This window comes from Jaminaea rosea, assembly GCF_003144245.1.
Source record: "Jaminaea rosea strain MCA 5214 unplaced genomic scaffold BDZ90scaffold_1, whole genome shotgun sequence".
Taxonomy (NCBI): domain Eukaryota; kingdom Fungi; phylum Basidiomycota; class Exobasidiomycetes; order Microstromatales; genus Jaminaea; species Jaminaea rosea.
Genome location: NW_020289975.1, coordinates 1,094,309 through 1,109,308, shown reverse-complemented (window position 1 = coordinate 1,109,308; position 15,000 = coordinate 1,094,309). Strand labels below are relative to the sequence as shown.

Here is a 15,000-nt window from a genome sequence, read left to right as displayed (position 1 = left end):
AGCTCCACACCAAGTTTAGCAGCTTTCCATCTGTACGCACGAACCATCACTCACCCACCATCATGTCGTCGGTCAAGACAGTCTCAACAAAGCCATTCGAGGGTCAGAAGCCTGGCACCTCTGGACTTAGAAAGAGGTGAGAGAGCGTGCAATAACAAGCTTCTGCCACAAATCGTCGCTGTATGCTCACCACTCTGGGCCGACATAGGGTCAAGGTCTTCTCGGAGCCTCACTACACCGAGAACTTTGTCCAGGCCATTCTTTCTTCTATCCCGTCGCCCGGAGCAAAAGGATCCACCCTCGTTGTCGGAGGTGACGGTCGCTACTTCTCCGTCCCCGCCATCCAGTCGATCATCCGATTGTGCGCAGGTAATGGTGTCTCAAAGCTCATCATTGGCCAGAACGGCATCTTCTCGACGCCCGCCGTCTCGCACGTCATTCGTAGCTACAAAGCTACGGGTGGTATCCTTCTCACTGCGAGCCACAACCCCGGTGGACCCAATGCCGACTTTGGTATCAAGTACAACATGAGCAACGGAGGACCTGCACCGGAGAGCGTCACCAACCAGATCTTCGACGTCACCAAGACGATCAGCGAGTGAGCTAATGCGCGCGGGAGAGCGGAGACGATGCGCCGTGTCATTGATTCTGACCCATATTCACACCGCCCCTTGCCTCCACAGGTATCAAATCGTCGAGGGCGACGACGTTGACCTCTCCAAGGTCGGCGAGACATCCTTTGGGCCCCTCAAGATCCAGGTAGTTGATCCAGTAAAGGACTACGTCTCGTATCTTGGCGAAATCTTTGACTTTGGTCTCATCAAGTCCTTCCTCCAGTCCGGCAAATTCACCGTCCGATTCGATGCGCTGCACGGTGTGACGGGCCCGTACGGTCGTGCCCTCTTCGTCGAGGAATTCGGTCTTCCCGAGTCGTCGATCCAGAACTGCACCCCCTCAGAGGACTTTGGTGGTGGGCACCCCGACCCAAACCTCACCTATGCAAAGTCGCTCGTCGATGCCGTCGAGAAGGAGGGTATCGACTTTGGTGCTGCGTCAGACGGTGATGGAGACCGTAACATGATCATCGGTAAAGGAGCATTTGTCAACCCTTCGGACTCGGTCGCCATCATTGCCGATTGGGCCAAGAAGGCCATTCCCTACTTCGCAAAGGGAGGTGTCAAGGGGGTGGCACGCTCCATGCCCACCAGCGGTGCCGTTGACCGCGTCGCCAAGAAGCAAGGCTACGAGTGCTTCGAGGTCCCCACCGGCTGGAAATTCTTTGGCAACCTGATGGACGCAGGCCGTCTTTCCATCTGCGGTGAAGAGTCCTTCGGTACCGGATCGGATCACATTCGCGAGAAGGATGGTCTCTGGGCCGTTGTAGCGTGGCTCTCCATCTTGGCTGCGGCCAACAAGGAGAAGCCGGGTACCAGCGTCAATGACGTGCTGCAGGACTTCTACAAGTCGTATGGCCGCAACTTCTTCTCCCGCTACGACTATGAGGAGGTGGACAGCAAGGGCGCCAATGAGCTCATGGCACAGCTCGAGAAGAAGTTTGCCGACCCATCATTCAAGGGTGAGTAGCAGCGAGGCAGCGAGCAACGAGGGGAATTTTCCTTGCGAGATACCAATTATGTCTACCTCTCCCCCTTCTCTTTGCACAGGCTCCAAGCTCGGCCAATTTGAGGTCGCCGAGGCGGACAACTTCAGCTACACGGATCCCATTGATGGCAGCGTCTCTAAGAACCAAGGCCTCTACATCAAGTTCGTCGATGGTTCACGCATCATCTTCCGCCTGAGCGGTACGGGCTCTGCGGGTGCAACGATTCGCCTCTACGTCGAGAAGTACTCCAACGACGCCAGCGAGTTTGATGCTGATGCGCAGGTTGGGCTTAAGCCGCTTATCGACGAAGCACTGAAGTTGAGCCAGCTGAAAGAGCTGACGGGCAGGGACAAGCCGACTGTGATTACTGTGAGTGGCCGAGGTCAACGTCGTGATCGAGTAAGAAGGCGAGGATGGATTGCTAACGCAAGTGTCATGACCCTGACCCGTGTCTTTGCAGTAAAGGACTGTCGAAATCATGTGTCCCTGCACATCTCAATACAATGTGATCGCGTTACTCATGACCTCCTGTAGGCCCGGGTCTCTACTCTACTCTAGAGTGATGTCCAAGTTTACGTGACCCGCCCGCGTCTGTTGGTGCTCTGCCTCCACTCGACGCTTTGCTCTGCGGGTGCAGCTGGGCCTGGCGGCTGCTTCCGCTCCCTGGACATGCGGGGCTGACAATGGCAAAGTCGGACCAACTGTTCTCCTCTTGCTTTCTTGTCCTGCTTTCCTTGCCATCGAGGCCGTGGAGCTACGACGTTGTCAAGGATGGCGCCGAGATGCATCGGTGCTTCGCAAAGTGCAATGGGCCTCTCGAGAAGATGGATGACGTCGTCGTCGCAAAGGACCATCGTCACTTCAACACGTCGCCTCAACGCGCCATGTTCTCGAAAGCCGTCGATGTTCATGCCTGTGTCAACAAGGCCCCTCCTCATCCGTCAAGCCTCGACGTCCACACCGTTGACCGCTTCTGACGCAGCCGGTTCGCCGCCGCCGCCGTCATCGTCGTCATCATCTACGTCAACTCGTCCTCCCAATCAGCATCCCCCGCAGCGGCGCAGACGAATCGCTCTGGGTATCCTGACAGCTGCAGGCCTCACCGCTGGGTTAGCTCTCGCCTTCGACGAACACCACATCATCCGCCGCAACGTCCTGACAGCATATACGGGCATCTCCATTGCACTCGACTACAAGCTCTACTTCGACCCGGATGATCCAGACGCTGTTGCCGGCCTTCACGAGCGCTGCGCCAATCGCCTCTTTGCTGCTTGCGAGAAGAACCAGGGGCTCTACATCAAGATCGGACAGGCAGTAGGGGCCAACTCCCTCGTCCTGCCCCCGGCATATGCGCAGTTCACACGCATGTTCGACGATGTAGAGCGTATGCCGTGGGATGTAGCACGCGGCGTCATCGAAGCCGAACTAGCACAGCGTGGTCAGACGATGGACGACGTATTCTCCTCCTTTGATCAAGTACCCATCGCTGCCGCCTCGGTCGCCCAAGTCCATCGAGCAACACTCAAGGAGACGGGCAACCAAGTCGCAGTCAAGGTCCAACGCCCCTCGATTCGCCCACAAGCCTATTGGGATCTCCTCTGCTTTCGCATCCTCCTCAAATTCTACGAACGCATCTTCGACTTGCCCCTCGCCTACTTTGGCGGATACATCTCCAATCAGATTGAGCTCGAGACGCACTTCGACGCCGAGCTACAAAATAGTCTGAAGATCAAGGAGGCAATAGCACAGGATAAGGCGTTGGCGCACAATGTGACTGTGCCGGAGGTGTTTCCCAAGTACTCTAGCGACCGACTTCTCGTCATGGATTTCATTGGCGGTGCATGCAAGCTGACCGATCGCCAAAAGATAGAGGACATGGGGCTCAGCGTGCGCAAAGTAGCCTCGGACGTATGCAACGTCTTTGCAGCCATGATCTTCCAGTACGGCTTTGTTCAAGCGGATGGTCACGCCGGTAACGTCTTGGTCCGACGACACCCGACGGATAAGCGTCGTGGCGCTCACCAGGTGGTTCTCATCGATCACGGCCTCTACGTCACGCTGAGCGACTCTTTCAGACGGCAGTACGCTCAGCTATGGAAGAGCATCTTTACCGTTGATGTACCCAAATTGGAGGCCATCACCAGGGAATGGGGCATGGGCGAAGCTTCTGCCGATCTCTTCGCTAGCGCGACACTGATGAGGCCGTGGAGTAATCCCGAGAAAAAGAAGAAGTCGAAGCAGCGTTTGGAGGAGGAGGCAAAGGAGGCCGAAGAAGAGAAGGGCCTCAGTCAGAAGGAGGTATATGCTAGGCGGCACAGGAAGAGAAGAGAGGAGCACAAGCGCCTCTTGCGTGACTTCCTCGTTCATGTTGAGCTGGTACCAAAGGAGCTGATCTTCGTGGGGAGGTCGATGCGTATCGTCCAGGCGAATAATCAGACGCTGGGTAGCCCAGGTAAGTGGGCATCGTCAAGTTCCACACCCGGCTCCCGCTCATAGACTCTCCCTACTACGTGTGCTCAGTGAACCGCATCAACATTCTTGCGCGGCATGCCGCTGACGCTCTGGTGGATACGGTCGGCAAGGCAGCTGAGGAGCCCCTGGGATCGGCCGGTCTGCGGGACGTCTTCTTCCCACGTCGCCGCGGTGACCACTCGAACAGCATCGACAACAGTTCGCTGCCCTCGCCATCACAATTTCCCGCCTTCCGTGAGCGCCTTGCCGCCTGGCTCCGCGTTCGTCGTGACTTCCTCGTCTTCCGCGGCGCTCTTTTCCTCCTCGACGTGGCTTTCTGGACCTCTGCAATATTACACTGGACAAGACGTGCCGCTGCTAGTCCACTCGAAGTCATGGGGCTGAGATCGTCACCTGCGGAGAAGGGAGAGGGAAAAGGCGGATTCGAGGATGATCTTGAGAAGAGCATGCAAAGGATGGCCAAGGAAGAGCTGGGGGTGGAGCTGAGGAGTGAGGCGTTTGAGGGGTGATACATCAGAGCGGTGATCCATACACACTCTTTGGACGATAGATCGTAGATGCCGGCTAATCTATTCTCATTCTCGGGCGACTTTGACTTCTCTCGGAGCAGCGTGTGGCTGCCTGCTCGCTTTTTGCGCCCGTGGCCTCAACCGTCTGTCATTGAGCGGTAGGGTCAAGGACTTGCGCCAGCCTCTGAGCAACGCTGATCCCGTCATCTCGGCGCTTCTTGCCCTGTTTCACCTTCTCCCCGTTCAGATCCCACTCAACAAATCGCCTCAGAATCGCCTCAGCCCTTTTCGCCTTCTGCTCAGGGCTCATCGCAGCCTCGTCGACCTTATGAGTGGGTGCGACAAGCGCTTCAAACTGCAGCTTGGCCACATCTCTTTCTATCACGGCGACTCGGGTCACGTAGCGGGCGCGACGTAGCACAGGTTCCTCTGGCACGCCGCTGAGAGCTGCACAGTACAGTGCGTGCGAGTCTGGTGAGGCTGCTCCAGGTTGCAGCCGAAAGAGGAAGACAAGTGGGGATTGTGGCTGGCTGGTGGTTGTGGTGGTGAGTCGGCCGGACGCGGAAGATGTCGTAGAGCCACGCGAGGAGCCGGTCGCATTGCGAGGTCTTGCTGCCGCAGGGCCTGGCATAGCCACAGGCGTGACTCCGGGCGAAGCCTGCTTTGATTGAGCTGGGGTGTGAATAGCGATCTCCATTGAACAGGGCTCGTAGCCCAACCTTCGAGGTAGGATGGCTTCGTCGAAGACTTCTGTGGTGTGGAAATCAGCAACTGCATTAGCAGTCAAACTCGTATATCTCCTGTGACGTCCTGCACTCCCCATGAAAATGTGTTGTCGCCACGCATCTCGGTTTGCCCGGTCTTGCTCCATGATTCATCGACGGTAGAAGTAGCTGTCTGACCGTAGCAGCGAAGAGAGCAGCCCCATCCGTGGCCTTCGTACCCTTGCCGAACTCGTCGAGCAGTACCAGAGAGCGGGCCGTGGCGCTGCGCAGAGCATGCGAGACCTGCGAGACGTCGGTGAGGAAGCTGCTCTGTCGCCTTGCAATTGTCTCGCGAGCGTGAATGCGGGTGAGGACTGCGGGAAGGTGAGTGGAGATCAGGAAGGGCCTACTTACTCCTCTTCGCATACCCCGCGCCACTCACTCTGATCAACAACGCCAATGGTGGCTGCCTCCGCGGGTACATAGCAGCCGATCTGCGCCATAAAAGCGATGAGCCCCACCTGTTTGAGGTACACTGACTTGCCGCAGCCATTCGCCCCCGTCAAAATTTGCATGCTCGGCGCACCATCACCACCTCCTGCCGCGCGTAGCCTCGTGTCATTCGCCTGGAACGAGTCAACGCAAAGCTCCTGCAGCGGATGTCTCCCGCCCTTTACGTCGAAAACCCCGTCATCCGTCATCCTCGGCCTCGTGTAGTTATACAATGTAGCCGCCCTCGCAAAAGCGAGCAGACAGTCAATCTCAGCGCAGAGCTCGGCCACCTTCACAAGCAGTCCTGCTCCACCTGTTGCTATGCTCTCCGTGAGCTCATGAATGACCTCAATCTCTCGATCGGCAATGAAGGAGTGGACGTCTCCGAGGTGAGAGTCGAGATCAATCATCTCCGGACACTTGTAGTAGGCGCTGATTTCCGAGGCGAAATGAAAGGCCCAGCCGGCGGGGACGTCGAATGATTCGGGGAGCTTGAGTGTGTCCGTGAAGCGGAGGGCGGCGAGGTAGCCTGACCACATGAGAGGAGACAGTCAACGGCAGTCAGTTGAGGGAGTTGTTTTCACGTCGACGTAGACGTGACCTTACCTAGCTGCGGAAAGTAGGCGACATTGATAAGCCCCGACTGAGCGAAGGTGTACTTCTCTTGAAGCTTTTTGGCCACGGTGATGAGAAGGTTCGGTAGGCCGGCGTAGATCTCTCTCCATTCATCGAGCTGGTCGTTGATGCCCGCCTGCACGCACGCACGCCCTTCAATGGCACTTTGTTCCCAATCAATTGTAGCCTCGATGGACTCGGCGATACCTTGCAACGTCGCAGCGTCAAATTCTGCCAGGCAGCGCTGCACGATGGCCACCTTGTGCTGCGGATAAGCCCCATCTCCATTGGGGCCAAGTTGACTGGCCAGCTCTCGAATGTGTAACGCCCGCAAGCAGAAGGAAACGATGCTCTTCCACGCGATAAGCGAGGCGTGCCCTGCAAGAAGTGAGTCGACGAGCTTGGGTACATTCTTGATGCCTTTGAGCTGCTCGATGATAGACTCGACAATGGCCTCGTTGGACGGAGTCGTGAAGCATTCGATGGCGTTATGCCGGTCGGCGAGGACGCTGAGGTCTGTCGAAGGAAAGAGGAACCAGCGACGCATGAGGCCAGGGGATACTACCATTGAGGTGATCAGGGGTAGTGCTCGTCAGCTTCGTCTCAACTGCTCAGAGTCCTGTGCTGCTCGCGCTCACGAAGAGTGCGCGTATTATTGAGGAATGCAAAGAGGGTGAGGCCTCTTTGGCTCTCTTTGTTGCCATAGCCACTTGAGGAGGATGAAGGGTGAGAGATGGCAAGGGCTTCCCTCGTCTCCGCACTCAATGTCATGCAGCCGTCCAGACAAATGGTGTCGACGGTACGGATCTTGGCGTAAGAGACATCTTCGCCGGTGTCGAGGCCATCGCCGTCATCGGAGGTGTTACTACGAATGGAGGAGAGACGAACCAGGTTGTCGAGAAGCGCCGCAGCGGCAGCGAGCTGTGCAGATTGAGCGGTATGTCAATGTCGAGCTCTCCAGTCAGCTGTCACCTGAATCTCACAGAGAGCGGCGTATCTGGGCAACCCTTGAGTCGAGGGCCAAGCCTCATCTTGCCCGTGGCGGTGTCGAACTCCTTGGAAGGACGAATATAGAGGCGGCCACCGATAGTAGAGACTGTATGCGCGGCCAAGAGAGTCATTGAGACGCTGCACACGCAGATATCGTTTATACACGCCACACACTGTGCTTCTGAACCGTCTTCTTCACAGCATCGCTGCATTGCGAGCCCAGGAGGATGGTGTCTGGCGTGAATTGTTCGAGGACTTCAGAGTGGGGGAGTGGTCAGAGGCGCATACAGTGATCCTACACCGGCGCTGTTCCTCACGCATCGTTGCCAAGTCTCCCAGCCTGGGCTCAGAGCCATCATCATGGAGCTTGAGAGGAGGTGAGAGAGCCCGTTCTCCCTCGTCCATGGCGGGCGTGAGCGTTCGATCGATGAGATCCTGTTGCAAGCCAAGATGCGCGCCCTTGAGCATCGAATCTTCAAGAAGGAGGAGTTTGCCTGTGGCCTCTTCGTAAACGGCTGCTCCTAAGTGTGCACCCCTGGTAAGGAGGCTCAGGACGATGGGGGTGGATGTGCTGTCGCCATCATCTTCGCAGTCACTATTGACAGCTAGGCTTGGTGCCTGATGGCTGCTTGACGCAGAGTGATGGCCATGACCAGCCGCAGACGCTGCCCCTAGTGAGCAGTGGGAGCGAGGAAGGGGAGACGGCGACCCGTAGTCGATGCCAACGCCCTAAGAGTATAGAGATGGCTGCAAGTCAGTGGAGCCCGTGTGACCTCGAACCCACAAGATGCACCTTGCTCCTTTTCGACGACATCGATGGGGGAGAGGAGGTTGACGTGGTGTATAGAGTAGAGGGAACTGTGGCGGCTTTGGCGCCGGCTCGATCCCTTTTCGCGGCGGAGCCGCCGTGAGAGCAAACGAATGGAATTGAGCGGACGAGGACGAGAGGACGACATGACACAGCGGCTCGCGGCGAGAGGGAGAGAAGAGGAGAGCAAAGGAGCGTCGGACATGGAGATATGAACAGGGGACGAAAGGAGTGACGTCGAGACCACGTTGCTGCCAAGACGTCCGGGTATGAGGCCATTCAAGGCTAGGTATCCCTCATCGCTTGCATCAGCGCATCGCACTAAAAGAGCAACCCGCCCAACATCATACCACCAAGCAGACCACCAGCGATGGGCATGCCCATCCCGCCGCCGCCCATTGGCCCGTAGCCGCCTCGGTATGCCATAGTAGGGAGTGCCGGCCTGACAAAGGTCCTGGGACCCTCACGCCTGCTCTCGAAGCCGTAAGGTGGCGGGAACTGGTTGAGCAGGTGAGGAGGGTATCCCGGAGGAGGGGGCTCAGCCCAGTACTCAGTGCCGGAACGATCGTCACGACCAAGGTATTGCGCCTGACCAAACTGTGCTGCTTTGATGAACGCTTCGGCAGTCTTGCGTCGATGCTCGAGGGCGATCTGCTCCATCTCCCGATGCTCAGCCTTGGCGCGTGCCCGCTCAACGTGGTTCATCCCGGTCGACTTGTCCTTCATATTGCGACTGATCTTCTTCATCCCACTAGGAGCGGGTTTCTCTGCTGCACGACGAGCTGCTCGTTCGCCGGCGTCTTTGATGCGGCGATGCTCATCGCCCGCTGGGCTCGGGGCATGCTGCGGGGCTGCACCAGGTGGGGCGGACGATGGTGGCGCGTACTTGCCGGAGCCTGCCCCCTTCGAAGAGGCGAACTGAGGGTTGGCCTTGAGGAAGGCGGGATCATCGAGTGGGTGGGTCCAGATCGATCGTGGGGGCGTCGCTTTGGTGTCGACCCAGAAGTGATGCTTGTGGCTGCGATGAAGGATGGGATCGAAAAAGGTGTCAGTCAGCCAGCTGCGCGTACTCACGATGCGTTCCAGACCGGCGTCACTCTCGCACACTCACCCATTGTCGTATTGCATGATCCATCCGGGAGGCAGTGGTCGAGCATCCTCGGCCGGCTTGGCTGCATTGGCAGAGTTGGAGCCCTCTGCATGAGAGGCGGCTCCAGTAGAGGTCGAGGCCGTCTTGGAGGTGGCGGCATCGTAGGCCGGCGGAGGGTTGTCAGGCGTTGCCTCTGCCTTGGAGACATCAGTGGCGGATGCGGTAGGAGAAGATGTCATGTGTGCGATGCGATCAGGAGATACGAGTAGATGGATGGGTGGCGTGGCTTGTTGGTAGACTTGGTAGTAGCGGCAGCGTGTGGGTGTGGACCAGTCTGGCTACTAGCAGTGAGTCGACCTTGTCCTTGCTGCTAGCAGAGTACAGTGATCGAAAGGTTGCTAAGGATGGACAGCGAGACGGTCAAGATGTGGCGGATGGTATCGAAGACAAGAAGTCAAAAACGGCTCGCGGCTGCTTCTGACGCAAGACGTACGAGTGCGAGCGGTGCGTGTGCCTGGCGGAGAAAGAGAGTCGAGCTCTTGGCGGCTGTGCAGATGCGGCAGGCAGACGAGGTGGAGACGTGGAGGGCTGGTTCCGTCCTCACCGACTCGCAACGCCAAACGCCACCGATCCTCATAGTAGCGCACAGGTATTCATCGAAGCGTCTTGCTCTGACCGGGGATCATATCATGAGATGAGATGGCGTGTGCAGGATGCAAGGAGATTTTGAGGATTCAAAAGCAGGGATCCGATGAGAGCAGCTTGACTCAACGATGGACAATTCGGCACTCGCCGCTAGGAACGCCTGCGCCCACTGGCTTTCTCCATACCACTGCACAGGAGTCATGGCTCTTCGACAAGATGTGGTCACCTCTTTTCGTTTCCAGAGATCTTCGGGGATCGGGCAGTAGTAACAGTCCGAGTCCTTGCTTGAGATGCGAGAGCTCGCGAAGCCTCGAAGACGCATATCCAAGCTGCTGCTGCGGCGAGATTCGATCCTTCCGCTGGGGCTACTGTTGCTACTGCAAAATACAATTCCCTCTGTACCGAGACGACGCTGCTGCTGCAGTTGGGAGTAAGATCGTCCGAGAGGTCCGCTGCATCGCGGCAACGGTGGACTTTGGAAGAGTAGCTGCGGCAGTCCCCAGAATGAGAAGCGGCGAGTCCAGGCTACGAGCGAGAAGCAGGAGGTGAACGTGCGACAGTGTGAGCAGGACATGATTCTCGCGCCGCTCTTGCGCTACTGACTGGCTATTGCTCGAAGACAGTAGATGACGTTGCTCGCCGTCACGGCGACGGAGCTCATGATGACGAGGCTGTACCAAAGAATCTGGCAGTTGAGGTGCCTGACATTCTGTGAAACGCATCTGTCCAACGAAAAGGCCTGCGAGCGCCATTCGAGCAGCGAGAAAGCAGATACCCGACATCTTGCGCTTCTCTTTGCCCGCGATCAGGGGCCAGTGCGTATGGACGGTGTTGACGTACTGGTTGGTGAGAGCAGCAGACGCGATTCAGCTCGAGGCCTGGTTGCTTGTACCGCATGTCTCCCCTCCCAGAAGCAGACGCCCGTCTACAATACGACGAAGCAGGACCAGATGATGAGGTCGTCGTAGATGGGACAAAGCGAGTCGAGGTCTACGACGGCAGAGATTGAGCCCCCGGAAGTTGGCGGTGGGTCCATATCGATGGCCATTGCTTTGAAGCTGATGGAAGAGAGAACAGAGAGAGAAGATAAAAGCAAGGCTGACGGTGTGAGAGGAGCGTCTGAGCCATACGGTCGACTCTTGACTCGACGGGCCGCCCGAGTGCGGCATTGCTCTGACGCTGCGCCGCCGACCGTCCTTGTAGCGACTTCATCTATGCCATTTTGTTGCATCCGCTCGTTCCTATCAGCGCTCTGGATGCTGGGATAGCTCCGGTGAGCTCGCACGAGGAGCTCGCAAGAGGATAGATGTAGCGGGCGCGACGCGAATCCAGTCAAAGTCGCGAACCGTCGTCTGTCCCTCACCTCGCTTCTTTCCGTTCGACCCTCTCCACCATCACCCCATCTCCATCGTCGTGACAACGCTCTCGACTCAACATGGCGCCGACAGCAACAAACACATCAGCAGGCCCAGCCGCTACTTCAAACAGCACAGGAAATACGTCCTCCTCAACCGCACAGGCCATAGACGTTCCAGCGGCCTCATCCTCGATGCCGGAATCCCTTGAAGAAGCACAACAACGCTACCACGCCCTCAAATCTCACCTCGACTCCTGCCTCGCCAAGAAGCGCACGATCGACCGCTCTCTCGCCGACCTCGAGTCCCAAATTTGGCTCTTCGAGGGATCCTATTTCCAGTCCACGGCCGCGTCCGGTGGAAACATCATCAAGGGCTTCGACAACTACCTCAAAGCGACGGCAGGGCTGGGTGCGGCGGGGAGCTCAGGTGGTAGAGGGGCAGCAGCGGCGGCTGCAGCGGCTGCTGCTGCTGCTAGCAATCCGGCTGCACAGCTTGCAATGGAGAATGGAGAGGTCCCGCCAGAAGATCGCGTCTTCTCTGCGAGCAGCTTGACGTACCAGCGTAGCTTGGAGTTGAAAGCCGCTGAAGAGATGGCGAAGCAGAGAGCGGCTAGCGCCGATGCTGCTGCCGCACGTAGTGGAGCCAGCTCCAAGAAGGCTGGTGGCTCGGGCGCTGCTGCTGCTGAAGGGAGTGAAGGGACCGGAACAGTCAAAAAGAGCAAGAAGGAGAAGAAGGACAAGGGGAGGCAAAGTCAGGCGGCCGAGGATAGTGAAGTCGCAACGCCTACTGCGAAGGAAAAGAAGGACAAAAAGAGGAGAAGGGAGGAATAGCGATGAGACGGCAAGTCTCGTCTGATGTCCGAGGACATCCTCGACCTGTCATCAAGAGATCGACCGCATCTTTCGCTGCCAGCGGACTCATCCAGACACACTTGGGAGCCTCCAAGATTCTTCACCATATGTCACGCGAGACGAAGGCCGGGCTCCGTGCTCTCAATCCTCGCCCACTCACGGTCAAGCTGGCGAGATGCTCCGTCGTTCAGACGCGCGTGACCACTCTCACTCCCACCCTTTCTCACCAGGGTCGAAGCCTCGAGACAGAGTCAGGGGCCCTACGCTCTACAGGGTCACGCTGGAGCAGATGCGGGAGAAAGATATCGGATGGTTCAGAGTAGAAGTACAGATGGATAGAACAGAGAGGAACCACTGGAGGCAGGCGAAGGCGAAGGGACGCAAGGCTTCTCGTGGAGAAGCTCGATCCCTCACTGCAATACGAAGCCTGAAGGGCATCATTTCTTCTTCTTGGCGCCCGCCTTGTCACCGCCCTTGCCTCCCTTGACCCCCTTTGCTCCCTTGCTCGACCCTTCGTCCTCAGCCTTACGCTTAGCAGGCGCTGCAACCTTGAAGAAGCCGTCCAGTCTGCCCTGCTGCTTCTGGCCCAATGCCTTCGTCAACTTCTCAGCGCCCTTACGAACCCGATCCTCACTGAACCCCTTGTCGGTGCACAGGAACTTGACGAGTCCCTCGACATCCGGATGCTCCCATTTGAGCTCCATATCGTCTGCCTTGACTACGCCTGGGTTCTTGAAGATCTTGCGCGCCTCTTCAAAAGGCCAGATCTCAGGGAATACCACGCCACGCGGTCTGTCCTTGCCCTTCTTTTCGGCCTCAGCCGCCTTCTCCTTCTCACGCTCCTCGAGATGCTCACGGATTGCTTCGATGGTGCCATAATCCTTGACCAGCTTGAAGGCCGTCTTTGGACCGATGCCCTTTACAGGCTCCATGTAGTCGCAGCCGAGCAGGATGCACAGGTCAATGAATTGGTCCATGGTAAGGCCAAGCCCCTCGAGCGTCTTCTTGAGATCTACCTCGTGGACTGGCATCTTCTTTTGCTCGCTGAAGGTGAGGTGCTTGAGGAGCAGAGGGCTAGCAAAAGTCAAGGTGTCCATGTCCTCCGATCCGGCCGCATAGACCTTGCCTGCCCGGCAGAGCTCGGCGCACTGAGCTTCAGCTTCGGAGGGGGAGGTAACGCAGGGGATACCCATGAGGCCGAGGAGCTGTTTGACCTCGTCGTTGTGGGTACGAGTGGGGCGGACCTGCCTGCGTGCAAGCTGGTCAAGACGCTCATTGTCTGCCACGTCCTTCTCTTCTTCCTCGTTCTCTCGGGCCTCTTCGCGCTTCCCGAAGCGGGCCTCGAGCACTTTCTTCTTGAGGTCGGGAGGCTGACCGTCGAAGACGTACATGGGTTTCATCCCGTGGTCTATCATGCGCAGTGTCCGATAGAAGAAGCCCATGAGGTGACTGCAACGACAAGAAGGGAATGTCAGTCAGCATATATGCTGCCCTGTTTACCCCGATTATGAGAATTGTCGTGCTCTCACCTGGTCGTCTCACCGCTCTCATTCATGAGCTGCTGTCCATCACCCTGTCTGACAGCGATGAGAAACTGGTACAAGCTCATCGACGCATCGATGGCCACCTTTCGCCCAAAGAAGGACTTGATGTCGTGCTCCTTGATTGCATCTGGCGCCTCGTCCTGAATCAGCGAAGTGAGGCCTGCGGGCGAGACGTACGGGCAGTTTGAGAATGCTGATTCGTCATGAGGTCAATGCGAACGAGTGTGCCCACCTTTGATACCCATCCTTGTGATCAAGTGCGGATGCTGGGCGGAGGGTAGGATTGGACGGAGAGAAAGCAACAAGCAGATGGTAGGAGGTGGAGTCGGACTCGACGCGCCAATTTGGTGAGACGCGGCGGCGGCGCGGCCAGAAGGGAAGTGAGGTTCAGGAAGCCAGGTCCACTTCAGAGCAAGGGACAAATCTATTCTTCCAAATCTATTCTTCACTTATGGAGCGACAGAGAGCTATGCGGACACGACACCTTAGTCAAGATCTTCAAAGTAGAGCCCATTGAATCTCACGTCCTGCCCCTGCTGCACCAGAATCGTCTGGGCTTTGTCCAACGTCCCATCGCGTGTCTTGAGGTAATGCTCAAACTCAGGTAGCCCCCTGTACTTGAAGACCAGAGAACCCTCTGATACGCTCCAGAATTGGCGATTCTGCTTCTCGGCAATGTCCTCAAGGGTGCAAGGCGAGACAAAGAGGGGCGAGTGGAAGTGGTCTTCCTCAGGCGGGGACTGCGAGGAGACGATGCATTGGAAGTTGCCGTCCGTCAGGGGCTGGTCGCCAGCGTTTTTCGACGTCTTGACCAGCAAGCCGTAGTCAGTCGTCATGTCGTTACCCTCGTCGTCGCGCACCGTCTCCTTAGCTTCGACGCCGAGGGACTTTGAAGAGCAACTGTAGAAGCGATACACGTCATCGATGTTGTCCGGATTTACTACCAAGGCTGCGGAGAGCGGGTCGCCAGAGATGCTCTTTGCCACGTACGGGATGGGCCTTCCAGCAGCGGAGGTGCCGTTGGGCGTCGAATTGTTCAATATGAGGCGGCCACCTCCCTTGCCTGCGCCGAGGTAGCTCGGGGAGCAGGTGATCTGGCCATCACGAGCGATGACTTTGGACGCAGTCGAGACGGGTACCGCTAGGGAGGAGGCAGCCAATAGCGAGGCGGCGGAGGCGAGTGTGAAAAGCATGCTGAGCGGGGAAAAGAGGGTTCTTTGGGATGAGAGAGTGTTAGAGTATTGAAGGTGCTGAGTGAAGGCTAGGTCAACTTTCTCAATCGATGCCCTCTTTATACCCCTCGAGCAAGATGCGTGACC

The 15,000-nt window shown here is 57.4% G+C and overlaps 8 protein-coding genes across 8 annotated transcripts; 3 read left to right on the top strand and 5 right to left on the bottom strand.

Annotated features, from left to right (window-relative positions):
- The first annotated feature begins 7 nt into the window (after window positions 1-7).
- BDZ90DRAFT_10877 (putative phosphoglucomutase) lies at window positions 8-2,183 on the top strand. Its single transcript, XM_025503211.1, has 5 exons — window positions 8-136; window positions 209-598; window positions 684-1,576; window positions 1,665-1,972; window positions 2,064-2,183. Exons 1-5 carry the CDS (start codon window positions 63-65, stop codon window positions 2,064-2,066), a joined length of 1,668 nt encoding a protein of 555 aa, XP_025364945.1. The 5' UTR covers window positions 8-62; the 3' UTR covers window positions 2,067-2,183.
- Window positions 2,184-2,512: 329 nt separating this feature from the next.
- On the top strand, window positions 2,513-4,584 carry BDZ90DRAFT_215179 (ABC1-domain-containing protein; the record flags this gene model as incomplete). The annotated part of the gene is made up of 4 exons (XM_025504210.1): window positions 2,513-3,901; window positions 3,944-4,055; window positions 4,124-4,224; window positions 4,315-4,584. 4 exons carry the CDS (start codon window positions 2,513-2,515, stop codon window positions 4,582-4,584), a joined length of 1,872 nt encoding a protein of 623 aa, XP_025364944.1.
- A 200-nt stretch (window positions 4,585-4,784) lies between these two features.
- On the bottom strand, window positions 4,785-7,990 carry BDZ90DRAFT_10946 (hypothetical protein). The gene is made up of 8 exons (XM_025503216.1): window positions 7,703-7,990; window positions 7,560-7,640; window positions 7,379-7,491; window positions 7,034-7,316; window positions 6,387-6,956; window positions 5,731-6,309; window positions 5,408-5,662; window positions 4,785-5,336 (listed from the first exon to the last, which is right to left on the bottom strand). The coding sequence occupies exons 1-8, from the start codon at window positions 7,851-7,853 to the stop codon at window positions 4,981-4,983; spliced, it is 2,388 nt and encodes a 795-aa protein (XP_025364943.1). The 5' UTR covers window positions 7,854-7,990; the 3' UTR covers window positions 4,785-4,980.
- A 327-nt stretch (window positions 7,991-8,317) lies between these two features.
- On the bottom strand, window positions 8,318-9,779 carry BDZ90DRAFT_229348 (hypothetical protein). The gene is made up of 2 exons (XM_025505020.1): window positions 9,305-9,779; window positions 8,318-9,211 (listed from the first exon to the last, which is right to left on the bottom strand). Exons 1-2 carry the CDS (start codon window positions 9,520-9,522, stop codon window positions 8,515-8,517), a joined length of 915 nt encoding a protein of 304 aa, XP_025364942.1. The 5' UTR covers window positions 9,523-9,779; the 3' UTR covers window positions 8,318-8,514.
- An 899-nt stretch (window positions 9,780-10,678) lies between these two features.
- On the bottom strand, window positions 10,679-11,277 carry BDZ90DRAFT_10742 (hypothetical protein). The gene has a single exon (XM_025503202.1). The coding sequence runs from the start codon at window positions 11,157-11,159 to the stop codon at window positions 10,854-10,856; it is 306 nt and encodes a 101-aa protein (XP_025364941.1). The 5' UTR covers window positions 11,160-11,277; the 3' UTR covers window positions 10,679-10,853.
- A 68-nt stretch (window positions 11,278-11,345) lies between these two features.
- BDZ90DRAFT_229346 (NuA4-domain-containing protein) lies at window positions 11,346-12,594 on the top strand. The gene has a single exon (XM_025505019.1). The coding sequence runs from the start codon at window positions 11,364-11,366 to the stop codon at window positions 12,114-12,116; it is 753 nt and encodes a 250-aa protein (XP_025364940.1). The 5' UTR covers window positions 11,346-11,363; the 3' UTR covers window positions 12,117-12,594.
- Window positions 12,575-13,926, bottom strand: BDZ90DRAFT_257409 (flap endonuclease 1; the record flags this gene model as incomplete). Its single annotated transcript, XM_025507955.1, has 3 exons — window positions 12,575-13,586; window positions 13,667-13,841; window positions 13,914-13,926. 3 exons carry the CDS (start codon window positions 13,924-13,926, stop codon window positions 12,575-12,577), a joined length of 1,200 nt encoding a protein of 399 aa, XP_025364939.1.
- A 240-nt stretch (window positions 13,927-14,166) lies between these two features.
- On the bottom strand, window positions 14,167-14,874 carry BDZ90DRAFT_257408 (hypothetical protein; the record flags this gene model as incomplete). Its single annotated transcript, XM_025507954.1, has 1 exon — window positions 14,167-14,874. One exon carries the CDS (start codon window positions 14,872-14,874, stop codon window positions 14,167-14,169), a length of 708 nt encoding a protein of 235 aa, XP_025364938.1.
- Between the last annotated feature and the right edge of the window lie 126 nt (window positions 14,875-15,000).